The sequence below is a fragment of the Sardina pilchardus genome, chromosome 1 (assembly GCF_963854185.1).
Source record: "Sardina pilchardus chromosome 1, fSarPil1.1, whole genome shotgun sequence".
Lineage (NCBI taxonomy): Eukaryota > Metazoa > Chordata > Actinopteri > Clupeiformes > Clupeidae > Sardina > Sardina pilchardus.
Genome location: NC_084994.1, coordinates 9,708,026 through 9,735,297, shown reverse-complemented (window position 1 = coordinate 9,735,297; position 27,272 = coordinate 9,708,026). Strand labels below are relative to the sequence as shown.

At 41.4% G+C, this 27,272-nt stretch overlaps 2 protein-coding genes across 2 annotated transcripts in view; both read right to left on the bottom strand.

The window, feature by feature from the left end:
- LOC134091470 (zinc finger protein 93-like) overlaps positions 1–3,889 on the bottom strand; it is a 29,070-nt gene extending 25,181 nt beyond the window's left edge. Inside the window, exons 1-2 of the mRNA XM_062544343.1 lie at positions 3,825–3,889; positions 265–559 (exon numbers count right to left, since the gene is read on the bottom strand). Coding sequence (XP_062400327.1) covers positions 265–559; positions 3,825–3,842 — 313 coding nt within the window. The 5' untranslated portion in view covers positions 3,843–3,889. The remainder of the gene's footprint in view (positions 1–264; positions 560–3,824) is intronic.
- A 3,522-nt stretch (positions 3,890–7,411) lies between these two features.
- The window catches only part of LOC134076299 (zinc finger protein 729-like), a 42,417-nt gene continuing 22,556 nt past the window's right edge, over positions 7,412–27,272 (bottom strand). Inside the window, exons 3-7 of the mRNA XM_062531287.1 lie at positions 22,816–25,939; positions 14,043–14,103; positions 13,780–13,874; positions 11,893–12,227; positions 7,412–9,540 (exon numbers count right to left, since the gene is read on the bottom strand). Of these exons, the coding sequence (XP_062387271.1) occupies positions 7,736–9,540; positions 11,893–12,227; positions 13,780–13,874; positions 14,043–14,103; positions 22,816–25,939 (5,420 nt within the window). The 3' untranslated portion in view covers positions 7,412–7,735. The remainder of the gene's footprint in view (positions 9,541–11,892; positions 12,228–13,779; positions 13,875–14,042; positions 14,104–22,815; positions 25,940–27,272) is intronic.

The following is a 27,272-nucleotide window of genomic DNA, read 5'->3' as shown; positions in this document are numbered from 1 at the left end:
CCCTTTTCAATAATGTGCCTCTAAACACGTAACCTGACTCTCGCCAGATCCTTGTAGTTCGCTGAGCTCCACACAAGGATCTGGGACTTCTCGATAGGAGATGTATTTCAGAAGGCAGGGCCTTGTAAAAAAGCTAATCTGTCAAATCCTGACCCCCTGGGTAATATCTTGTTGTGCATATGAGAGATTCAGTGCAACAGCGCCCTCTAGAGTCACACAAATGCATTGACACAACACTATTTAGCTCTATGTGAGAGGACTTACTTTCCAGCACATGTTCATGCTGCTCCTCCTCCTCTTCCTCTTTCTTCACTTCAGTCTTCACTGTTGTCTGTAGTATTTCACTGTAAGTTGACCTTGGTGACTCTGTGACGTCTGTTTCAATTTTACAGTGAAACTCTGCAAAGGGCTTTTCTCCCTCATCTGGATATGACATCATGTGATCATATTCCTCCTCTTTTATATCTTCTTCTTTCACCATCACTCTCCGGTCCACCTGTTGTGTTTCAGCACAGCCAGAGCTAAGTGGAAGTCCGAGGTCCATGTTGTTAGCAATCACCTGTAGTCAGAGAAACAAAATAAAGACAAATAGAAAGGCTGAGTCTGGTTTCTTTCTTTTTCTTTCTTTATTTTTTTTTTTAATAGAAAGCAACTTTCCATAAATAATTAGGCTAGTTGGCGAATTATATGTGCTGCCTAGCCTGGCTATCACTAGTGTATGGTCTGGATTTTCCAGGTGATGGCTGTGTCTGAAACATCAGTACGCACGCTGGGCAGTGTGCATTTTCCTGAAGTTACGTCAGAATAGAAAGTCAAGCGCTCTCACTAGTTGGGTACTTCGTTTGGTGTGATTTCCAAGCATGCTTCGATGCATCTTTTTTGCCCTCAGATATCCCATAATCCATTGCGCAGCGCAGGTCAAGCTCCACACGTCATGCAAATCGTTAAACCCCCCCCCCCCCCCCCCCCCCCCCCCCCCCGAGTCAGGTGACGCCAACTACTGTAGTTAGTGCTGTCCAAATGTAGGTAGGGACCAGTGGCGGTTGCTGCTCATTGGAATAGGGGAAGCTGTGATGAAAATGGTCAACTATTAAAATAATATTATTGCTGCTTTATTGTTATTTGAGGGGGATTTAAAACAGAATAGACCCAACAGTATACGTTAGGGTTCTGAGACATGGCAGCTGGCTTGGTTAGATTAGAACTAAGCTTACATCTTACCAGTTCACTTTGAGGGGTTAAATATGCTATTTGGTAGCCTACTAGTTATTACAGTTATAGTACGTTGACTATTCCTACGTCCATCTGCCTTGCTGTTTTATTTTGAATCTCCCATGGTCGGGAAGGCTATGGCTTATACAATTACAATGGCTTATATACAATGGCTTATATAATTTAGCCAAGCAACACAGTTATTATAGCGAGCTATGTGGCTAGCCTACAACTACTACTGAAACAAAAAAAAATCACGAACTCTGTAACTCCAAATTACGGTTTTATTGATAGGATAGGCTATGTACAACATCTGCAATATAATTAAATTTTAACGTTGCCTCTCGACTTCATCTGCCAACCAAGGTTCCATAACTTTCACGCATCGCTGAACTTGAAATCAGAGGAGCAGTCTCTGTTGAAACGTCCTGTGCAATCGCGAAATATGCTGTCAATCAAAAAAAATGACGGTTCCTCCAATCATCATACAGAAGCTCGGCATCCGAGCCATCCCACTGTCCCATTCACCCCCAGAGAGGCCGGGCTTCCCTAGAAATTACGATTTTGCGGCGTTTATCCAATAAACATTTAGCTTTTTCTGCACTGAGACCAGCCCACTCCGTAGTGCCATTGAAGTCCAGTGAAGCCGAACCTCTATGGGGATTTTAATGGATCGTGTCGTCACAGCAATGTATTAAGCGTGCAAAATCACGAGATGCCGGCAAAACCTTACTGCGAAACGAAACTGTAGTTATTAGTGGTGGGCCGTTATCGGCGTTAACGTGCTGCGTTATCGTGCAACTCTTATCGGGCGATAAAAAAAATATCGGCGTTAATCTATTCTCAAAGTTGGGCTGGGAGCTGGGTCTATACCACGCAAGCTATGATCACTTTCACCTTGATATGTTAGCGCGAACGCCAATGTTTAAGAGTGCGCCTGAAAAAAGTCTAGGTCGCACTGGTGCACCTGACGCTGCTCGGCTGCTTTCTTTCACAAGTTGTCATTGTAGACAATACGTGCAACTTTACCAAACAGTAACCAATGATAGCCTACATCGTCCCAACATGGACGATAAGCTCAGACCCCTCCAGAATCGGCACCTGATCGCTCATTCCTAATAGAAGTAACCCCCCTCTCCTTGGCCCGCTTTCTCTTTCTCTTTCTCTCCCTCTCCCTCTCCCTCACTCTCCCGTGCGCGCTCAATGGACACTCGCGAGTCGCGACCCGCCCCTCGACATGCACATTTAATCCAAATAAAACATTCACTATGGTGAAAGCAATGATGCATATAGAAGACGTTAGCTAAAATAATATAAATTCCGGTTAGCATCATTGCTGCAGAAAGTTGATTAAAACTCTTACATTCAAGTCACTCTTGCATGAGTTGGATGATAATCTCAATACCAATGTTTTCCAACTCCAAAACTCAAAAGGAGAAAAATTATTAGCCCACATTGAAACTTACAGTAAACACGTGGGGAAACTGAGCAGTCCAACTAGTAAACTATGATAAACTAGCCAACTATGCTACTTTGTTTACATTTTGAGGTTTCAAGCAGACAGCTGAATTAAAGAGGCAGAGTTGTAATATGAATAGTAGGCTGCAATCTGCATAAAGTGTGCTGTCATGAATATCAGACATTTCAGTATGTAGAATAGGCTTATATAAATAATTTTGTAAAGAAAAAAATCTTTTATTGTGTTTCAAGCTTTTTCTAGACTTTTTGTTGTTAAAAAAATCATTATATGAAAGGACAGCAATAAAAAGGTGACCTTTTAGCGTTAAAGGCGATGCAATGAAAAATGTGGGTGCACCTAAATTTTGCGCTGGTGCACCTAAAATTAATCTAGATTAATCTAGATTAATTTCAAGATTACAGTGAGATTAATCTAGATTAACAAAATTAATCTATGCCCACCTCTAGTAGTTATATATAACGATATAGCCATTAAGTTTAACACGTTTAGCTTGTTCTGGTTGGAATATTAGGCTTGCTAATGTAGCCCATAATAGGCATTATTTGATGCAATTTTCCATTATATTTTAGAGGAGGCTGAGCCTCCCCTGCACTCAATGAGCAATCACCTCTGGTAGGGACGCTGAGGAGCAAGCTAACTAAGTCGCTAACTAAGTCCCTACTGGAAAGAAGGTACTATCCAGCGTGCACGCTTGACTTCTGGACACAGCCTATGAGTCTGCATCGGTGCAGACTTCACCAAAGGGAATTACCCACAGTTCAAAGTGTTGTGACGTTAAACGCGGAGAAAATCCGGAGATCACAAAAGTAAACAGGATGACACAAATGCATGGTGATGTTACTGCCGGGCAATGACGGCGAACCTCACCCAATCGGAAGCGGCGTTCAGTGAACTTTGGCGTGATTCGTAAATTCGCCACCCGCGAAAACAGCTCCGCGGATGGAAAAACATTGTAGCCTAGACTAGTGTAAACTCTGCGGCGAGTTATTGGCTCACCCATGACGGGAGAAACTGCTGATTTAAGTAAAGACTGTGTGCACGTAGCCTAAATTATTGCTGTGTTAAAATTCCGAAGTTAGCCTACATCTTGGGATGGCTAGCTCTCGTCTATTGTTTACGACAGAACACATACCTTCCGAAGTTGCTGCATCAAATTAGGTCTGCTGATTTGGTGTTTGGCTCCGCAACATGTCTTGAACCAACGTTTGCGTTGCCTGTGGTAGACTATGAAATGTCCTGCTCGCGTCTTGAGTAGCCTACTGTGATTGTAGTGAAAATAGAATGTACCAAAATACCGGATATGTGTAAGGAAAGGCGGCTAAAAGTTAGAATTGTTTTCAAAATAAAAGCCCCGCTAACCCTACGACAGGGGTCTGCAACCTTTATTATCAAAAACGCCATTTCCCCCTTCTTCTGACAAAAAGAATAGTCGGGAGCTGCAAAACACAACAGATTTAGTAAACTTTTAAAAATGTTAATCTTTTTTTTTTTTTTTTTTTACCTGTTTCAAACACTGAATAGGCTACAACAGCTGAAGTGCAGTGTGCATTTGTAGGCCTACTTTGAAATAAACTAAACCTACTAAATAAACTAAACTTCCTACATACATTCAGCTGCAGCTTAGCAGCTTTAAAAATAACTTTTCTTTTTTGGTATTTTTTATTTTGGCCTTTATTTGATTTGGTTTGATTTATAATGGCCACAAAAAAACGTGGCCATTATAAATCGTAAATGAACGTGAACTTGTGCGCAGCCAGGTGATTTTAGGTCTCCGCCTTGTAAACGCCCCCTCATCAATATCATTAGCATAGGTTTTAATGGCTGAGTTGTACCTAAAATACATATATTGACAACTGTAAAGGCCCAGCCTATGCCATCTGATGTTAACCTATGTTTATACGCTGTTAGTTCGAATAACTAATTATAATTTTCCAAGCAGCGCTTTCTGGAAAGAGATATGCATCCATGTCCATTGTTCTCTGCTTGCTTTTATTCCTTCTGCTTGCAGTAATGTAGTAGGCAATGTGTGGCAAATGTAATAGGTTTACTTTGGTAATAGAAAATAGTAGGCTACCTTATGAAGGAAATACCTACAGTATATCATAATAATTTAGGTCTACGTTATGGTACAGTAGGCTACGTTTCCAATATGACCCAGGGTTAGATACTGCCCATGTAGCCTACGGCGGACTAAATTATAAGCGAGATACTGTACAGTATGTCATGTAGACCGAACATTTATTTTAGGATAGGCTATGTTTTTACCGTATAGCGAAGTGTAGTATAAGTAGTTATCAACGTATTGCCATCTGCTCTTGGGCACTGCCATCAGACATAGAGCAATCAGACGTATTCAATGCAACTCCTTGCAACTCGGTCGCAATTATGAAGATGCAAGACTCTGCTTTTCAGAGGATAGATTATGTCCCTTTGCAATGTATAGATGATGCAAAATACCTGTCCATATATAGCCTACATTAAAATACTTTATTTTGCGGAGCTTGGAATATCAGGAATGCAAGTCATATTTCCCTCTTCTAAACAAGCGTAAATGGACACTTTATGGTCAATATCGATGGGAACATTAAATAGATGACTCTCTGGCCTGCCTGCTTTTTTATGCTATGAAATAGATATGATATAGCCTAGGCATGGCACGGGTGTAGTAGTAAAATAAGAAGTGGGCAAACCATGAATTCTGTGATCACGGTAATGTGCCAGCCGTTTCATAAGGCATTCAGAACATGTTTGATTATGGTAGAGGATATTATCAAGTGTTTATATTAAAAAAAAATACCAGTGGATTAAATGGTTCTCAGAGTGTCGATGAGTGTTCATATTGTGAATGCAGATCATACAGTGTGGTTTTTGAATGTTAAAAGTTGAAATAGGTGAATACGTCTTTGGAGAGGTTGATAAACTTTATTTCTGAAATGCCTTGGGTGAATGAACTGTGTTTACTTACTTTTAGCCTCCACTAGTCAAGTCAAGTTTATTATATAGCACATTTCATACACAGAGGTCATTCAATGTGCTTTACATAAACAAAAACCAAACAGTAATTATAGCAAATAAAAGCATAGATGGGCAAAGAGTATTAATAATAATAATAATAATAATAATGATAATAATAATAATAAAAAGATCATAATAGAAAATAAAAACAAAGCACTACAATATGATAGGCTAATTTTTTCACTTTCCTTTTCCAACCTTTAAGAATTAGTTAAAACTTCAACTTTTATACTTACTACTAACAACTTCTGCTGATACTGATCATGCATATGGTAGAGAAATACATGAGATTGTTGGTTTTCTTGGGATTTTGAGAATTCATCGCATTTGGACCTCAGATTACTTGCAGTAAGTTCGTACGTCAGGTTGGAACCTGACGTGGAGATAAGCACTTTTCCACTTCAAAGACTGTTTTTATAAATCTGAGCATTGGCATGGATTTGAGCGTACGCACAGTCTTAGATCAAATCTGTGCGTAAGAACGTTTTATAAATGAGGCCCCTGTTGTTGTGATACAGTCACCTTGCTTAGAGAAACTGTCCAGCAGAGGGCGATCTTTTCCATTCACGTATGTAACCGCTGGTGGGTTTCTGATGCCAGAGAACAAGAGTGTCAATGTGAGTACGAGAATGAGAGAGTGTTAACAAATATCACATCTTCTTACTCCTAACAGGTAAAAACCCTTGAAACATAATTCTAAAAATAGCGTAAAGTAGTAGGAATGCAAGTAGCGAGCTGCACAGTAATGAGTTTGTTGAGTTTGAGTTGAGTTTTCAAAGTGGTTGATTATAACAGGATTTTTACTATTCAGCTTACACACCGCTGCCGACTTATGCCCTGCCAAGGACGCCGTGGGAAGCTTTGGCCGCACTCGTTTGCGGCTGAACCGCGTCATAGCGTATTACCACAAAGTTGAGAGCCAATTTCAACTTACTGCTTGACCCTCAGGACGCCCAAAACGCGACGCCAACGGATTTGCCGCTGCTTGCAGCTGAGAGAAGCCGGCTTCCATTGAAAATGAATGACTTCCTGAATCTTTGGAAGCTCAAGTCGGCAGCGGTGTGAACCTACAGTTACGCACCTTTATGCGCATGGGAGAATTCCCCCCTATGTGCTTGCATGGTCCCAGCTTCACACCTCGTTTAGTCATTGCAGCAGTTTTGTAGTCTGGAACAACAGAGGCAGCAACAGGAAGAAGAATGTTGAAATTTCCACAGATTTTGCGTGAGAAACAAAAGAAATCTAATTTATTTTCAGTATTGACAGTTCTCCCTCCTGACAGAATCGAGGAGAAAGGAGTGAGTGTGTAGAATAGAGGAGAAAGGAGTGAGTGTGTGTAGAATCGAGGAGAAAGGAGTGAGTGTGTAGAATAGAGGAGAAAGGAGTGAGTGTGTGTAGAATAGAGGAGAAAGGAGTGAGTGTGTAGAATAGAGGAGAAAGGAGTGAGGGTGTGTAGAATAGAGGAGAACGGAGTGAGTGTGTAGAATAGGAGTAAGGAGTGAGTAGAAGAGGAGAAAGGAGTGAGTGTGTGTAGAATAGAGAACGGAGTGAGTGTGTGTAGAATAGAGGAGAAAGGAGTGTGTGTGTAGAATAGAGGAGAAAGGAGTGTGTGTAGAATAGAGGAGAAAGGAGTGAGTGTGTAGAATAGAGAAGAGAGGAATGAGTAAGAGAGAAGAGAGTCCGATGAGAAGCAATCAAGGAGCACCAAGAGGAGGAGAGGAGTCAAGTCGAGTTTATTTATTTAACGCATTTCATACACAGGGGTCATTGAATGTGCTTTACACAAACAAAAGCAAACAGCAATAACAAATAAAAGCAAATAACAGAAGAGGGAAAACAAGCCTCCCAACATCTCGATCGGTCTATTCACATTATAATTACATAATAACAAGCCTCCCAACATCTCGATCAGTCTATTCACATTATAATAACATAACAAGCCTTCCAACATCTCTACTACCGATAGTCTATTCACATTTCATATACAATTTTTTGCCTATTTATTAATGTATATGGCTGACGAGAAGACTAACCACTATGCTTCTCATCGTTATGTGTAAGCATGTGGCGTTGAAGATTTGTGGACGTTCTAAATGCTTTTTCACACTGGGCACATTTATGAGGCTTCTCTCCAGTGTGAATTTGCAGGTGGGCTTTAAGAGTTGAGCGCTGTGCAAAACCTTTTCCACACTGGGCACATTTATGAGGCTTCTCTCCAGTGTGTACTAACAAGTGGTCATAAAGAGTTGAACTTCTTGAAAATAATTTTCCACACTGGACACATTTATGACATTTCTCTCCGGTATGTGATTGCATGTGGCGTTGAAGATCTTTGGATGTTCTAAATGCTTTTCCACACTGGACACATTTATGAGACTTCTCTCCAGTGTGTACTAACATGTGTCCATAAAGAGTTGAGCTTTGTGAAAAACATTTTCCACACTGGGCACATTTATGAGGCTTCTCTCCAGTGTGAATTTGCATGTGGGCTTTAAGAGTTGACCTTTGTGTAAAATCTTTTCCACACTGGATACATTTATGAGGCTTCTCTCCAGTGTGAATTTGCATGTGGGCTTTAAGAGTTGACCTTTGTGTAAAATCTTTTCCACACTGGATACATTTATGAGGCTTCTCTCCAGTGTGAATTTGCATGTGGGCTTTAAGAGTTGACCTTTGTGTAAAATCTTTTCCACACTGGATACATTTATGAGGCTTCTCTCCAGTGTGAATTCGCATGTGGACTTTAAGAGCTGAATTGTCTGCAAAACCTTTTCCACACTGGACACATTTATGAGGCTTCTCTCCAGTGTGTACTAACATGTGGACTTTAAGATTAAAACTTAATGAAAATGATTTTCCACACTGGGCACATTTATGGGGCTTCTCTCCAGTGTGAATTCGCATGTGGGCTTTAAGAGTTGAGCTTTGTGAAAATAATTTTCCACACTTGACACATATATAAGATTTCTCTCCAGTGTGTACTAACATGTGGACTTTAAGCTTTGAACTTTTTGAAAAACATTTCCCACACTGGATACATTCATGAGGCTTCTCATCATTATGTGTATGCATGTGGCGCTGAAGATTTCGGGACGTTCTAAATGATTTTCCACACTGGATACATTCATGAGGCTTCTCTCCAGTGTGAATTCGCATGTGGGCTTTAAGAGCTGAATTGTCTGCAAAACCTTTTCCACACTGGACACATTTATGAGGCTTCTCTCCAGTGTGTACGAACATGTGGACTTTAAGATTTGAACTTTTTGAAAATGCTTTTTCACACTGGGCACATTTATGAGGCTTCTCTCCAGTGTGAATTCGCATGTGGGCTTTAAGATTTGCAATGACTGAAAACGCTTTTCCACACTGGGAGCATTTATGAGGCTTCTCTCCAGTGTGTACAAACGTGTGGTCTTTAAGATGTGAACTGTTTGAAAATGATCTTCCACACTGGACACATTTATGAGGCCTCTCTCCAGTGTGTACTTGCGTGTGCCTTTGTACACGCATGTGGCGTGAAAGGCTTGAGCTGTGTGAAAAACCTTTTCCACACTGAGTACATTCATGAGGCTTCTCTCCAGTGTGTGTAACCATGTGGTGCTTAACTACTGAGGAGGCTTTTTCACACTGAGAATATCTACGTGGCTTTTTGCGAGACCTCTTTTGATTCACCATAACTGAGTGCGTTTGCTGGTGTTGTTCGAGTTCTGTCAGGGCTGTGAAACTCTTCCTGCAGACGGTGCAGTGGTGCAGCCTTCCTTCATGTTGCAGGTGGAGTTCATCATTCTGTCCGTGGATCTTCTGTTGCCTTGTATGTGGATGTTCAGATACACCTGGAAGAGTTACCATAGAGACTTAGAATTAGAATGAAGAGTTACCATAGAGACTTAGAATAACAGACAGATGTACCACATTAAGCAATTAAACACTAACCAAGTTTCCATCCAGTTTTTGCGACGTTTTGTTATCTACAAACAGAATATGCGTGAATTTTTTTTTGCAATATTTGCTGTCTCCAGCCTATTTCCATCCAACTGGTTTTTTATCGATAAAATGCTGTGCGTGTTGACGTCACACACCCCTAAAACGAACTGTCGCATAAGTTTTGGTGTATCGCAAAAAAAATCTGCCTTTGAGCCGTTTCCATACATCATTTTGGGTACGTCGCAAATTATCTCCCTTTTGCTTTGCACGTGACACCCCCTTCCATAAACAAACAAAAACGGAAAGATTAGTCAGACAGATTTTTAAATTAGCCAGCTAACAGTAATTTCAGTTTCACATATGTTGTAGCATTTCTTTGCCGTTTTCCATCAAAAATAGCTGTGATATCATTTTCCTCAATTAAATTGAGGAAATACCAGCGGGTCTCCTCAACTGTCCATGCGAACCGCTCGCGATATTTGTGTTATTTCAAAGTGATGATAATGCATCATGGGATACATGAATGTGCGATAAAGCCTTTTTTCCCCGACAAAAAGTGTTTCCAATCTATTTTTTGCGACATTTGAAGAATCGATAGTGTTAATGCGTTAAATACGGAAAAATATTATGTCGACATTTGCAAAATTCTATCGATAATTAGCGTTTCCATCAGCTATATCGGTAAAAAATAAAAGCGCTAAAACATTTTCTCGCAAAAATGCCTTGGATGGAAACCTGGTTATTGATGAGGAAATAATTCACTTTAAATTGAATTTAAATGCAAAAGTGTAATCACTACTTATGGCTTACACATACAAGACAGAGAAGGTTGATGAACAGTAAAGACATTTGATTAGGTTTACATTAGACATGTAAAGATGTCTTTAAAGACATCAGGGCCCAGTTGTTCAAAAGCAATCAGATGTTTTGGGTTGCGTCAGATCTGATTTTTATCAAATGTTCAGTATGTGTTCAGGGTTTGGATTCATTTGACAGATGAATGGGGAGAAGCCTTGAGCCGGCCCTGGTCCTTGTTGATCCGTAGTAAAGCCACCTAGGGACAGTCTAAAGCAGGTTCTGCCTTTTCATGAGCATGATCGCAAGACTGGAGACTGTCTGTTATGAAGTGGCTTAAATATACTAAATATCTATCAGATCTGAATTAGTGAACCAGACATCAATTTTAATGCATTCAACGATGACTTGTTATAATTACCAATCTAGTTAAGTTAAATGGAACCAACAAAAAAAGTTGAGACTTTTTGCTTTCACTCTGGAATTCTACCACCATACAGTAGCCTAGAACAGAAACTTTAATTGCCACACAACAATGTTGGTGGGATACTTTGTACAGTAGCTCAGTCTCAGTCTTACGTTCTACCTTTAAAAAAGCCAAACAAAAGCGTATTCTTTGTGCCTAGGCAACCTGCACAGCGGAATAATAATTCTAAAGATGAACAGATGCTCAGACGTTTGTCTCTTCAGCCACCTCGTGACCTTGTCTATTTGCAGAACCGCACACTACAAAACTATTATTTCGTGTGAGTGAGGATGCATTCATACATCACTCTCAATAAGATGACCTAAAAAGTTGGATAACATTGCATTAGCTCGCCATGAGCCGCTACGGTAGCCTATCCTTTCCAATGTCATTATGGCAAGTTTGTTCAGAAACAGCTGGCGTGAACACCTAGCTCGCTGGCTAGGTACCTTCACTTTAGCAAACAAGGGAGACTGGGCGTTTCAGGTTTTTTATGCCAACGTCCCTTAGATCAAACTTTGCTGTCGCTTGGCCAAGATGCTGCTGAATGAAATCACCTGCTGTGCGCATAGACAGTAAACGAAGGCTGCATGCTTCTATATGTCGCTGATTGCCGTGACAATAGGAGGAGCATGCCCCTCGTCCACAGTATTTTAGCCTCGATGTGCGCAAAAGCTAAATGTTGAAAATGAAATAATGGTGATATTTCCACATTCATTGAAAAAATTACAGGGGATGGGGAGGGGGATGGCCGTTTCAGAAGGGGGATGATTTTGACCATATCAATTCCAAAGGGGGATGCCATCCCCCCCTCAACTCGACTACTGCGCGTCTCTAATCTAAAACGTCAACGTGGTTCTCTGTTGTCTGTGTGTATGAGCTCCCGTTACGTGGGTAATATCTTGTTGTGCATGTGAGTGATTCAGTGCAACAGCGCCCTCTAGAGTCACACAAATGCATTGCTACACACCAGATTATTTAGATTATTTAGATTACTTACTTTCCAGCAGAAGTTCATGCTGCTCCTCCTCCTCCTCTTCCTCTTCCTCTTCGTCTTCTTCTTTCTTCACTTCAGTGTTCACTGTTGTCTGTAGTATTTCATTGTAAGTAGACCTTGGTGACTCTGTGACGTCTGTTTCAATATTAAAGTGAAACTCTGCAAAGGGCTTTTCTGCTTCATCTGCACAAGAAATCATATGATCATATTCCTCCTCTTTTATATCTTCTTCTTTCACCATCACTCTCAGGTCCACCTGTTGTGTTTCAGCATAGACTGAATTAAATGGAAGTCCGAGGTCCATGTTGTTAGCAGAGCAAAGACGATCCCATCCAAATCAGTTCAATCACCTGTAGACAGAGAAACAAAATAAAGACAAAAAGAAAGGCTAAGTCGGGTTTCTTTTCTTTTTTTTATTTTTATAGAAAGCAACTTTCCATGAATAATTAGTTGGCCAATTATATGTCCTGCCTGCAAGACCAGGGTCTGAATTTTCCAGGCTAGGAGTCTGCATCTGTGCAGACTTCACCAAAGGGAATTACCCACAGTTCAAACTGTTGTGACGTTTACCGCAGAGAAAATCCGGAAGTTACAAAGGTAAACAACAACACGACACAAATGCATGATGCAAGTTCAGCAACGTCTGTTATTAAACATCGCTACATGTGATCTCACTCAGCTCACTCGGAACCTCTGTGAGTCTAGTCCTTAGTCCTCAGGGCTCACTTTGGTATTCAGCCCATATCAGCTAATTACAAAATACACACTTTCACACATAACATTGAACTTCCCCCATCACGCTCCATAACGTATAGTATGAGATCAATTAACTCCTAAATTGATCCTTTAAACAGGACTAAGACTTTGGTTACATCTCCGAATCCCTTTTTGCACCAATGCAGACTCGCACGCGAATATGTCTATGTTGCTGCCGGGCGACGACGGCGAAGTTTAATCAATCAGAAGCGGCGGTCGGTGAATTTTGGCATGGCCCATAGGCTAGTGGGATTCGTAAATTCGCCACCCGCGAAAACAACTCCGCGTATGGAAAAACATTGTAGGGTAAACTCTGCGGCGAGGTTATTGGCTCACCCATGACATCAACTGCTGATTTAAGTAAAGCCTGTAATGAAGGATCTTTGGTAGTAGGGCCTAGACTAGGATTTGTAAATTCGACTGTATGCATACAACCCATGCAGCCTAAATTATTGCTGTGTTAAAATTCCGAAGTTAGCCTATGGGATGTTTGTCTAACTAGCTCTCGTCTATTGTTTGGCCTACGACAGAACACATAGCCTACCTTCCGACGGCAAGTTGCTGCATCAAATTGGTGTTAGTCTCCGCAACATGTCTTGAACCAACATCTATGGACGTTCGCCTTGCCTGTGGTAGACCATGAAATGTCCTGCTCGCGTTTTGAGTAGCCTACCGTGATTGTAGCGAAACTAGAATGTACCGAAATACCGGATATGTGTAAGCAAAGGCGGCTAAAAGTTAGTATTGTTTTCAAAATAAAAGCCCCTCTAACCCTACGACAGGGGTCTGCAACCTTTATTATCAAAAAAGCCATTTCCCCCTTCTTCTGACAAAAAGAATAGTCGGGAGCTGCAAAAAAAACCAACAAGATTTTGTAAGATTTTGTTTTCATCTTTTTTTAAAAAAACTTTACCTGTTTCAGCAATAGGCTGCATCAACTGAAGTGCAGTGTGCATTTGTAGGCCTACTTTGAAATAAACTAAACCGTAGGCCTATTTAAGGACTATCTACCTACAGTATCTCTCTGCCACTTCCTGCCGGCACTACAGAACAAACATGTACTAGTGCGGACAGACAACATGTCAGCCATAGCTTACATAAATCACCAGGGGGGACTGAAATCTTCAGCGCTACACAGTGTGGCTCAGACACTCCTCCTTTGGGTAGACAAACATCTCTCCTCCATCAGAGCGGTACACCTCCTGGGTTCGTTGAACTCTGCGGCGGACCTGTTGTCGAGAGAATGGAGGCTGCATCCAGACACAGTGCACCTGATTTGGGTTCGTTTTGGGAAGGCACGCGTAGATCTTTTCGCCTCAAAGGAGTCGGCCCACTGCCCTCTGTGGTTCTCCTTAAGCGGAAACGCCGCTCCATTGGGGGTGGATGCACTGGCGCACGTGTGGCCCCAGGGCCTCCTTTACGCCTTCACTCCCTCCAACCTCCCTCATCCCAGCAGTGCTGGAGAAGACAAGGAGAGAGAACTTGGAGGTTTTGCTGGTAGCACCACGCTGCCACCAAGCGCCTTGGTTTGCCGAGATTCACAATCTCCTGTCAGGGTAGCCATGGGAAATCCCTCTGAGGAAGGATCTACTATCCCCGGCAGGGGGGCAGTTGTGGCATCCGGATCCATCTCTGTTCAATCTTTGGGTCTGGCCACTGAAAGGGAGGCACTCCTTGCTCGGTGTGGTGACACAGACTCTGCAGTGTGCTAGAGCCCCCTCTACGGGAGATTTTTTTAAAGGAGTCATAGAACGCATTTTTTGACCATTACAAATTGATCTTTGAGCCTAAATAATGTCATATGTAAATTTGTGGGGCTGAAAACGCCCCAGGAGCACTGCTAGATCGCCTAATACAAGGTCATAAATAAGCCTTGCAATGAAACAGTTTGTTTTTCCCGCCCACTCAGCAAGTTCATGAATATTCAAATGAGATGCGCGCTGATTGGTCTATTGGCCGATATGTCCTGAAAGTTGATTGGCTCAATCCACCGGTCTGAAGCTAGAGCAAAGTGAAACTACATTTTACTGCTGGTAAATAACGCCAAAGTCTTTGATAAAGCTATCAACAATGGATTTAAATAAGGAATACAGCCGTACATGTATAAACCGAGTCAGAAGAAGGTTCTGACGAAGATGAAGTGCAGCAGATTCCCCAACAGAATGAATGTGTTAGATTGGTAAGTTTTATCAGTACATTTCTTAGTATAGTAACTCTCCAAAGTTAGCTGTAATAACGCTAGCATTACAACGTCTCTGCCATAGACCACATATCTAGATACTAGCATCGTAAGAGCAGTTTAACAAGAATTATTAATCGAAGGTATGCAAATGAGAGGGGGTGTATCTAAAGGGGGATGGGCGCCTATTACGTGTTATCTGAGCTCTGTTCAGATTGGAGCATTTCAACACAGCTGTTTCTATTTCCCAATTTGCATACGAAAGCAGGCGGGGGACGCGGTAAAGTCTTTGGTGTTGTCCTTTGGACACTGCTCGCAGCCTAAATTCAACAGGAACAAGGTGAATGTGGTTTTGAATTCTAGGACTCCTTTAATTTATTTTTTTTATTAACTTTATTTGTTATAGAGGGACAGTGTACAGTAATTGACATTTTACAAAGAAAATGTAAATGCACCCAATTGTAAAAAATAGCCCCACATCATCACATACCCTTCACCATAGCTAGAGACTGGCATGGTGCTTTTTCCAGTTAGCCTATTAGCCTGTTTGATTTGCATTGAGCTCAATGAGCATCAAACAGGCTAATAGGCTAACTGGAAAAAGCACCATGCCAATCTCTAGCTATGGTGAAGGGTATGTGATGATGTGGGGCTATTTTAATTCCAAAGGCCAAGGGAACTTTATCAGGATGCATAATATCCTGGATCCATGAAATAGCTGGCCTTTAAAAATAAAAACATATAAAAAATCCTCCTGCTCCTATGGGAATTTAACATAGGGGTCAATTACTTATGCTCCCTGTATTTAACGAAGAACATTTATCTATTTACGATACATTCTTCAATCACAAAGAAAATTAGTGTCCTTAGTGGTTTGATTTTTACTCATTTTTTGAATTAAGGCATTACAATCAATTCTCAAAAGATGATTTTATATTCCTCTTTTTAGTCAACTTTAGCATGGGTATGAATACTTACTATAGCCACTGTATATTCGTTGACGCGACACACTCACGTGGGTAATGTTTTGATATAAGTCTTCCTCAGAATTCTCACGCATTCGCGGATTATATTCCAACCCTTTGGACTACCTGTCTGGCAGCCTTTCTTTCCTTCACAGAACCAATGTTTCCTGCAGCTGCTGTGGTTCAGGAGTAATAGAAATTAAGTGCTCATTTTCTGTAAAGGACCTCTCTGTTAATGAGGCAGCAAATTCTGACATTGCACTCTTTTGCCTTGAAAAAGATGTGCAATGAAAAATTAGACTGAAGCGGGGCCATGTGTGGCATAGACTGATTAAATCAGAAAAGACTGAACCCCATTGTGTAGTTATTAGGAACACTCTGCACTCTGTAGACCTGTTGTTGTGATACAGTCACCTTGCTTAGAGAAACTGGCCAGCAGAGGGCGCTCTCTTCCATTCACGTATGTAACCGCTGGTGGGTTTCTGATGCCAGAGAACAAGAGTGTCAATGTGAGTGAGTACGAGAATGAAAGAGTGTTAACAAATATCACATCTTCTTACTCCCAACACAGGGATTAAAGCAAAAAAAAATCCTGAGCCTGAACTTTTTTAGACTCGTGCATGCGACTCTATATGACACTATGTTGGTTGATCGATTGGAAACCGGTTTACTTTTTGGAGTGTTTGCACACGACACAGGCCTTGTTTGTGATGTTGGACCCCAAGAAAGGCCAATAAGTGGCAATAGTAGTCCAACACACTACAATATGCTACATGTAGCATTTAGGATTTCTTTTTATATCAAGTTTTGCTGCTAATCTTTGTCTTTGACAGGTTACAATTGACCTAGGCTACAATCATAAGGTGTCCTGTTGTCAGGATATGTGAAATTGGAAGGCAGGCATTTGAAGAATAAGATTTAGTTGCAACCATTTAAAGGGATAGTTCGGGTTTTAAGACACAAAGTTATATGGGTTCCCTGTCAGCAACGTTGTGCATCAGCACTGACTTACCCCCCGACAGCGTCCTGTGAGCCGAGATCCAGCCGGTTTTTGATCGTTTTTGATGCCGGACTATTTTCTTCAGCAAGTTTCTGGGGTCACGAAAGTAAAGTGTTTTTCTTCTCAAAACCATATGCGTTCAACAGAGTGATATATTTGCACCACAAAAACGTTGTCCAGCTGTCAGTAGCGCGCAGTGATAGGAATCGCGAAAAATAAGTAAGTGATAACGAGGTTTGAATTTTTCCTGGACAACATTTTTGTGGTGCAAACATATCACTCTTTTGAACGCATATGGTTTTGAGAAGAAAAACACTTTACTTTCGTGACCCCAGAAACTTGCCGGACTACTTTCTTCAGCATCAAAAACCGGCTGGATCTCGGCTCACAGGACGCTGTTGCGGGGTAAGTCAGTGCTGATGCACAACGTTGCTGACGGGGAACCCATATAACTTTGTGTCTTAAAACCCGAACTATCCCTTTAAGTTAAGGTATTCAAAAAAGACAATGATTCTCTTTCTAAAGAGTAGGCTAATAACAGTGTTTCCCACAGATTAGAAGGCAATTGTGTGGTGGTCGCCTCATGTCTGACTTTTTATCACTTTGCTTTCACATAATGTGAATTTATTTATTTAATGATTTTTTTAACAAGATGTAAAGCACACACACACGTGTAATTATTCATACATTCTGTATACTGACATTTCTGATATTCATAACAGCAAACTTAATGCAGCTTATAGCCTGCTATTCATATTACAACTCCACCTCTTAAATTCAGCTGTTTGATTGAAGCCTCAAAATATTGTAAACAAAGTAGCATAGTTGGCTAGTTTATCATACTCTAGCTGGTTGGACTGTGCAGTGTCCCCACCAGGGTGGGAATTATACCAAGGCCATGAGGCCATGGCCGCCGTTGCCCTACACTTTGGCCTTGATGCCCCCTGAAAAAAAACCCATCATAAGGCCACAGTGGCCTTTATGCCCCTGACTTAGGGTTGCCAACCATTCAGTATGATACGGAATCGTCCCGTATTTGATTTGTGGCAGGTAATTATCACAGAATGTGCAGAAACCTGTCTGAAAACGGCTTATGATGCTTCCATGAGGGAAACATCCCAAAACAATGGTACTCATATTTGCTGTTGTTTTCAGAAGTATCTCATGCAAACATGCAAAAGAATGAACTATTGTAATTATATAGCCTATCTTACATTTAGCACACCCCTGATGTGCATAGTTTTCACAAACTTTTTGTAAACAATTTTGGCACAAACATTGACTGCTTTGAAGTGAAAGTGCATGTCTAACAATATAGCATAATACTAATTGTGATATGATAATCCTAATGATGATTTGATGGGGGGTGGGGTGAGGTATTTGTAGATGGGCCTTATGACCCCAAAGTCTGCCATGATTGGGCCTCAACTTAAAGAAGTTTGAGGCTGTGTTAGTGTTTCTCAAAGCCTACAGCGGCTAGCGGGTCTATGTATTTGTGTCGAGATAACCCTGAAATGTAAAACCATCAAATTTTACTCAGTGGCCTTTGTGCCCTATCATGTGGCCTTGGTGCCCGTAAAAAAAAGAAGAAGGCGAAGGCCAAATGGCCTTGCCCCTAAAATGACGAAATTCCCACCCTGGTCCCCACGTGTGTTTAAGTTTCAAGGTAAGCTCATACTTTTTCTCCTAGGGACAGGCCCTTTAAATCTTGGAGTTGAAAAACATTGGTATTGAGATGGTCAGTCTACTTGAATGCAGAGTTTTAATCAGATGTGTGCAGCTTAGCCTACTAATGATGCTAACCGTATTTAACAATAATTCAGCTAGTCGTCTTCTGTGCGCCATTGCGTTCACGATTGTGAATATTTTATTTGGATTAAATGTGCACGTCGAGGGGCGGGTATGAGTGCGCACGAGAGCGGGCCAAGGAGATTATTAGCCTACTTCCATACGGTTTGGTAAAGTTGCACGCATAGTCTACAAAATTTGCGGAAGAACTTATGCTTCCACCCGCAGCGTCAGGTGCATTAGTGCGACCGCGCTTCCAGAGATGATCTCGTTATGGAGACAGACGCGGTGTGCACGAAGGGGAGTCTGTGTCTGTGTCTGAGTGTGTATTAAAGGGTGCGTGACGCGTGAGTGACAGAGAGGGAGAGCAGGGAAAGGAAATTCAGCTTAACGAATGCTGCGTGTTTTTCAATAGCGTTAACAAATAAATAATATTTTAAAAAATTAACGCAGTCAATGGCCGCACGCCGGAATTCCGGCACGGTGCCGGAAAACTTTAATCCCTGCCAACAGGTAAAAACCCTTAAAACATAATTCTAAAAATAGCGTAAAGTAGTAGGAATACAAGTAGCGAGCTGCACAGTAATGAGTTTGTGGAGTTTGAGTTGAGTTTTCAAAGTGGGTGATTATAACAGGATTTTTTGGACTTAGGCACCCTTACTGTTCGTAGCTTACACACCGCTGCCGACTTATGCCCTGCCAAGGACGCCGTGGGAAGCTTTGGCCGCAGTTGTTTGCAGCTGAACCGCGTCATAGCTTATTACCATAAAATAGAGCCAATTTCCACTTTGTGCTTGACCCTCAGGACGCCCAAAACGCGACGCCAACGGATTTGCCGCTTCTTGCAGCTGAGAGAAGCCGGCTTCCATTGAAAATGAATGACTTCCTGAATCTTTGGAAGCTCAAGTCAGCAGCGGTGTGAACGTACAGTAACGCACCTTTACGCGCATGGGAGAATTCCCCCCTGTGCTTGCATGGTCCCAGCTTCACACCTCGTTTAGTCATTTCAGCAGTTTTGTAGTCTGGAACAACAGAGGCAGCAACAGGAACAAGAATGTTGAAATTTCCACAGATTTAGCTTGAGAGACAAAAGAAATCCATTTCATTTTCAGTGTTGACAGTTCTCCCTCCTGACAGAATCGAGGAGAAATGTCTATGTTGCTGCCGGGCGACGACGGCGAAGTTTAATCAATCAGAAGCGGTGTTCCGTGAATTTTGGCATGGCCCAAAGGCTAGTACAGGGGTCGGCAACCTGCGGCTCCAGAGCCGCATGCGGCTCTTTAGCGCAATCCTGGTGGCTCCCTGGAGCGTCTTCATTGCCTTCATTGCCTGGACCGAATCATTTGCTTTCATTGCCATTGCGGAAGGATTGCCTGCATGTTTGCTTTGTAATGAGAAGTTGGCGAACAACAAAAAGAGAAAGACATTTAGAAAGACATTTTCAGGGAAGGCATGGCTACATTTGCAGCCGACTACCCAGTTGGGACTGAGAGAAAAAGTGTGATTGCAGTACCCTACTTCTGGAGAAATTTTGTTGCAACCTGAGAGATATTAAAACGTGGAAAACAACGTTTCACGGATGGTGATTACACAAAGTTGAACTTCAAGCACCATATACAGCGGAGTAGTCCCTTGGTGTGTCATTCTCTCCGAGATGCGCTGCAGGGAAAAACATTTAATCATGAAAGCTCATTATGTAGCCTAGTTGTAGCATACTTAGTCATTTTGATAGGCTAATATAGATAATATACACTTACAGCCTGTGTTGCCTTCATATAAGGTATACATAAGGCTTTTCATTTTCTGCGGCTCCAGACAGATTTATTTTTTGTTTTGTTGGTCCAAAATGGCTCTTTGAACATTTTGGGTTGCCGACCCCTGGGCTAGTAGAATTCGTAAATTCGCCACCCGCGAAAACAACTCCGCGTATGGAAAAACATTGTAGAGTAAACTCTGCGGCGAGGTTATTGGCTCACCCATGACATCAACTACTGATTTAAGTAAAGCCTGTAATGAAGGATCTTTGGTAGTAGCCTTGGATTTGTAAATTCGCCACCCAAGAAAACACCTCCGCAGATGGAAAAACATTGGAGGCTAGTGCAGACTCTGCGCAGAGTTATTGGCTTGCCATTACTTTAGGGAGAAACTGCTGATTTAAGTAAAGCCTGTATGCAAGTAGCCTAAATTATTGCTGTGTTAAAATTCCGAAGTTAGCCTACATGGGATGTTTGGCTAACTAGCTCTCGTCTATTGTTTAGCCTTCGACAGAACACATAGCCTATACCTTCCGACGGCAAGTTGCTGCATCAAATTGGTTTCATTTTCATTTTCAGTGTTGACAGTTCTCCCTCCTAACAGAATTGAGGAGAAAGGAGTGAGTGTGTGTAGAATAGAGGAGAAAGGAGTGAGTGTGTAGAATAGAGGAGAAAGGAGTGTGTGTGTAGAATAGAGGAGAAAGGAGTGAGTGTGTGTAGAATAGAGGAGAAAGGAGTGAGTAGAGTGTCGAATGAGAAGCAAGCAGAGGAGTCAAGTTGAGTTTATTTATTTAACGCATTTCATACACAGGGGTCATTGAATGTGCTTTACAAGAACAAAAGCAAACAGTAATAACAAATAAAAGTAAATAAAAGAAGGGAGAAAACAAGCCTCCCAACATCTCGATCAGTCTATTCACGCTATAAGTAAAGGATAATCAACGACCTGCGGCGTCGGGACCTTATTACCACTTCGAACGTGTATTATTTTCCTATAAACACAGAGCGCGGAGTTGATTATCCCGCTTATACCACTGCAACTATCATTTTCGTTTATATCGCCGCTGTCTTAGATACAACGTTGCTGTTTTTACCGTTACATTCACATTGGCGAATTAATATTCAAGTGTGATAAGCCCAAAAAAAAGGAACTACTTCATAGCCGTGCGCATATTGAAAAATAATGCACGTTCCAAATAGTGCATCACAATAGGACATTTGACCAAGCAGTTGTATAATAAATAATAACAAGCCTCCCAACATCTCGATCAATCTATTCACATTATAATAACATAACAACAAGCCTCCCAACATCTCGATCAATCAATTCACATTATAATAACATAATAACAAGTCTTCCAACATCTCTATTACTGGTAGTCTATTCACATTTCCAGTGTTAATTTCGTTAACGAAAAATATGCCGAAAATGTTTCGTTAACAACCTTTTCTCCATGACTAAGACGAGACGTTGACGAGCTAAAAATAGATCTTTGATAATAAAAACTGCAACATTTAGGTTTCGTTTTCGTTGATGAGACTAGACTTGACTTAAATGTTAGTGATGTGCTATTGGACATTCAAAATGCATGATATTTCCCCCATGATATTTCCCCCCAAACAGGCATCCCTGTTTACATTTCAGCATTTGCTGAGCGAGTTTTTAGCATTACAGGTGACCTCAGCCGTGGTCGTCGAAATAGAGCAAGAGTCATTTTAGAGAGAAGCGCTTTCCTCAAACTGAATCAAGATCAGATTCAGTAGCCTAGTTCTGCTTTGGGATTGTGTGTTCATTTTGAAGTTCCAGAAAATACCATTTTCACTTACTTACAAAAGAAGCTTTATGGCAAGCCCTGAACATGCATTGTAATGCATTACTATCTAGTCAAACTTTAATTTGTTATTTCTAAGATTACACAGCAAATATTTATAAGATATTTGTGACTCTGCAAACCGAAATCAGACGTACGGGTTAAAATGTTGAATTTCACGTTTTCGCATTATTCGACAGTATACAGTCTACACTCTCATATCGTGAACAAATTGTTATACTCATGTTGCATCAAACGGTCTTGACGCTCGAGCACTTCTGCAAAGCTGTAACTGTACACTATATTTCTAGGATAATAACGAGTACAGTACGCAAAGTCTCCATAGTATTTACGTGGGCCAACTTTGACTTTGGCTTCCTTATTCTTTACCCCGCCTACATGTTTACCGGCCAATGGTTGAACGACCTTAGCACATGTGCTTTTGTTTATAAATTCTGGTCTGGTTGCAATTAATCACAGTGTGAAAGCAAACCGCACTAAGAAAAAAAAAAGAACAAAAAAATTTGGTCCGGACCAAAGCAATTGAACTAACGGACCTTCCTGGTGTGAATACGCCCTAAGACTAAATCTAAAATAGCCGCCAAAATTAACACTGCACATTTCATATACAATTTTTTGCCTATTTATTTATGTATGTGGCTGACGAGACGACTAACCACTATGCTTCTCATCGTTATGTGTAAGTATGTGGCGTTGAAGATCTTTGGACGTTCTAAATGCTTTTTCACACTGGGCACACTTATGAGGCTTCTCTCCAGTGTGAATTTGCAGGTGGGCTTTAAGAGTTGAGCGCTGTGCAAAACCTTTTCCACACTGGGCACATATATGAGGCTTCTCATTGTTATGTGTAAGCATGTGGCGTTGAAGATCTTTGGACGTTCTAAATGCTTTTTCACACTGGGCACATTTATGAGGCTTCTCTCCAGTGTGAATTTGCAGGTGGGCTTTAAGAGTTGAGCGCTGTGCAAAACCTTTTCCACACTGGATACATTTATGAGGCTTCTCTCCAGTGTGTACTAACATGTGGACTTTAAAATTTGAACTTTTTGAAAAAGCTTTTCCACACTGGGCACATTTATGAGGCTTCTCTCCAGTGTGTATTAACATGTGGGCTTTAATAGTTGAGCTTTGTGAAAAACCTTTTCCACACTGGACACATTTATGAGGCTTCTCTCCAGTGTGTACTAACATGTGGACTTTAAGAGTTGAACTTTTTGAAAATGATTTTCCACACTGGACACATATATGAGACTTCTCTCCAGTGTGGACCAACATGTGGGCATAAAGAGTTGAACTTTTTGAAAATGATTTTCCACACTGGGCACATTTATGAGGCTTCTCTCCAGTGTGAATTCGCATGTGGGCTTTAAGAGTTGAGCTTTGTGAAAAACCTTTTCCACACTGGGCACATTCATAAGGCTTTTCTCCAGTATGTGTATGTGTGTGCCGTCTAAGGTCTGAGATGCGTATAAAGGCTTTTCCACACTGGGCACATTTGTGAGTCTTCTCTCCAGTATGTGTAAGCATGTGGAGTCTTAGAGTTGAAATAAATGGAAAAGCTTTTCCACACTGGACACATTTATGAGACTTCTCTCCAGTGTGTACTAACATGTGGACTTTAAGATTTGAACTTTTTGAAAATGATTTTCCACACTGGACACATATATGAGACTTCTCTCCAGTGTGTACCAACATGTGGATTTGAAGATTTGAACTTTTTGAAAATGATTTTCCACACTGAGCACATTTATGAGGCTTCTCTCCAGTGTGTACCAACATGTGGATTTTAAGATTTGAACTTTTTGAAAATGATTTTCCACACTGAGCACATTTATGAGGCTTCTCTCCAGTGTGAATTTGCATGTGGGCTTTAAGAGATGACATTTGTGTAAAAGCTTTTCCACACTGGGCACATTCATAAGGCTTTTCTCCAGTATGTGTATGTGTGTGCCGTCTAAGGTTTGAGATTCTTATAAAGGCTTTTCCACACTGGGCACATTTGTGAGTCTTCTCTCCAGTATGTGTAAGCATGTGGAGTCTTAGAGTTGAAATAAATGGAAAAGCTTTTCCACACTGGAGACATTTATGAGGCTTCTCTCCGGTATATGATAGCATGTGGCGTTGAAGATCTTTGGATGTTCTAAATGCTTTTCCACACTGGACACATTTATGAGACTTCTCTCCAGTGTGTACTAACATGTGGCCATAAAGAGTTGAGCTTTGTGAAAAACCTTTTCCACACTGGGCAAATTTATGAGGCTTCTCTCCAGTGTGAATTTGCATGTGGGCTTTAAGAGTTGACCTTTTTGTAAAACCTTTTCCACACTGGATACATTTATGAGGCTTCTCTCCAGTGTGAATTCGCATGTGGGCTTTAAGATTTGAACTAAATGAAAAAGATTTTCCACACTGGACACATATATGAGGCTTCTCTCCAGTGTGAATTCGCATGTGGGCTTTAAGAGTTGAGCTTTGTGAAAAACCTTTTCCACACTGGGCACATTTATGGGGCTTCTCACCATTATGTGTAAGCATGTGGCGCTGAAGACTTTGGGACGTTCTAAATGATTTTCCACACTGGACACATTCATGAGGCTTCTCTCCAGTGTGAATTAGCATGTGGTCTTTAAGACTTGCAATGACTGAAAATAATTTCCCACACTGGACACATTTATGAGGTTTCTCTCCAGTATGTGTAAGCATGTGGCGCTGAAGACTTTGGGGCAGTCTAAATGATTTTCCACACTGGACACATTCATGAGGCTTCTCTCCAGTGTGAACTAACATGTGGCGCTTATGATTTGAACTTTTTGAAAATGATTTTCCACACTGGTCACATTTATGGGGCTTCTCTCCTGTATGTGTAAGGATGTGGCACTGAAGACTTTGGGACATTCTAAATGCTTTTCCACACTGGACACATTTATGAGGCTTCTCTCCAGTGTGTACTAGCGTGTGGCTTTTACGAGACTTCTCTCCTTTGTGTACAAGCATGTGGCGTGAAAGGCTTGAGCTGTGTGAAAAACATTTTCCACACTGGGCACATTTATGAGGCTTCTCTCCAGCGTGAATTAGCATGTGGTCTTTAAGAGTTGCAATGACTGAAAATAATTTCCCACACTGGACACATTTATGAGGTTTCTCTCCAGTATGTGTAAGCATGTGGCGCTGAAGACTTTGGGGCAGTGTAAATGATTTTCCACACTGGACACATTCATGAGGCTTCTCTCCAGTGTGTACTAACATGTGGCGCTTACGATTTGAACTTTTTGAAAATGATTTTCCACACTGGTCACATATATGAGGCTTCTCATCGTTATGTGTCAGCATGTGGCATTGAAGATCTTGGGACGTTCTAAATGCTTTTCCACACTGGACACATTCATGAGGCCTCTCTCCAGTGTGTACTAGCGTGTGGCTTTTACGAGAGTTTTCTCCTTTGTGTACAAGCCTGTGGCGTGAAAGGCTCGACCTGTGTGAAAAACCTTTTCCACACTGAGTACATTCATGAGGCTTCTCTCCAGTGTGTATAACCATGTGGTGCTTAACTACTGAGGAGGCTTTTTCACACTGAGAATATCTACGTGGCTTTTTTCGGGACCTCTTTTGATTCACCATGACGGAGTGTGTTTGCTGGTGTTTCTCGAGTTCTGTCAGGGCTGTGAAGCTCTTCCTGCAGACTGTGCAGTGGTGCAGTCTTCCTCTGAGTTGCAGGTGGAGTTCATCATTCTGTCCGTGGATCTTCTGTTGCCTGACTTGTGGGTGTTCAGATACACCTGGAAGAGTTAACATAGAGACTTAGAATTAGAATGAAGAGGTACCATAGAGACTTAGGCCTTGTTTACACATATCTAGAATAAAAAAAAAAACGATATTTTGTTATGCGTTTGTTTTAATAATCGTGTTTACACGGCATTCGATTAAAACATATATCCATACACACTAGAATGCAAACTATTCCAAATACGAATGTTTACAGAAAGACGTCTACTTCTAGGCTACATCTACATGTCTGCGTGCCTTGCCCTACCCCCTCTCAGTTCATGGCAGGTGAGGAAAGACGTTAGTTTACCAGTGTATTAGTTAATCAGTTTGGCCAAATTGACAATGTTCTAGAATGGACGACACAGTATGATAGAACTACAACAGATGGAGATGAACGGTCAGTTAGGTTATATCGTGTTATGGCAAACATATATTGAAACGTACAAAAGTCTGCCACTAACACTTCACGGTCGGGTGGGCTGTCAAATCGACATAGCATGCAAGGCCAACAGCATCCCAGTCAAAGTTCAATCGCATATCCAAGAGACTTTCTGGGGTAAATTTAAAATCTACGGAAGGCTATGCTGAAAAACGAAGTGAAACGTGGCTAAAATAAATGAAAACTTTATTTCAACACCAGCATACACCAACGTCAATAATGAAAGTATGCGCTGGATGTTAGATGAACACACCCATGACTGGTTAAGAAACATCAGAGCTGTATTGTGGTTTGAGTGAAAATGGCAACAAAACATACAAAAACATTAGGGTACGTCTCCACACATAGGCTTAAGTGAACAGGTGGCTCAGAATGCCTTGTATATCCTGCAATCTTACATCCAATCAGTAATAATTTAATTCATAGACTACATTTTAATGAAGGAATAGCCTAATAATTGCTACTGCCGTGATGTCGGCTAGGCTAAGTGCGGTAGGAGTATATCCAGTTGCTAATAGCGTTCATGTCCCAGCTAGTGTTAGTCTGCACATAGGGCCATGTTACTGAAAAGGTCGAGGGGATGGGGACTGTATGAAAGTGTTAACAGAATGGTAGCAGAGCGTTTCAATGCATACAGCATTAATACTCTGTCATGGCAAAACTGACGAGTAGCAAACCCATAGACAAAACCTACAGCACCATATCAATTTATAACTTGCTAGTTGCTACTTCTCAGACACTGTAATTAAATCATACACAGCGGCCAGAATAGCAAACACACAGCCTACCTTATAAGCTATTCATAAGGCCTATTCGGACAGGATTAGTTTTATGGGGTGACATCAGGTAAAGTAACCGGTGACCAGTGCTTAATTTGAGCCGGAACAAGCCGGAACAAGATCCGG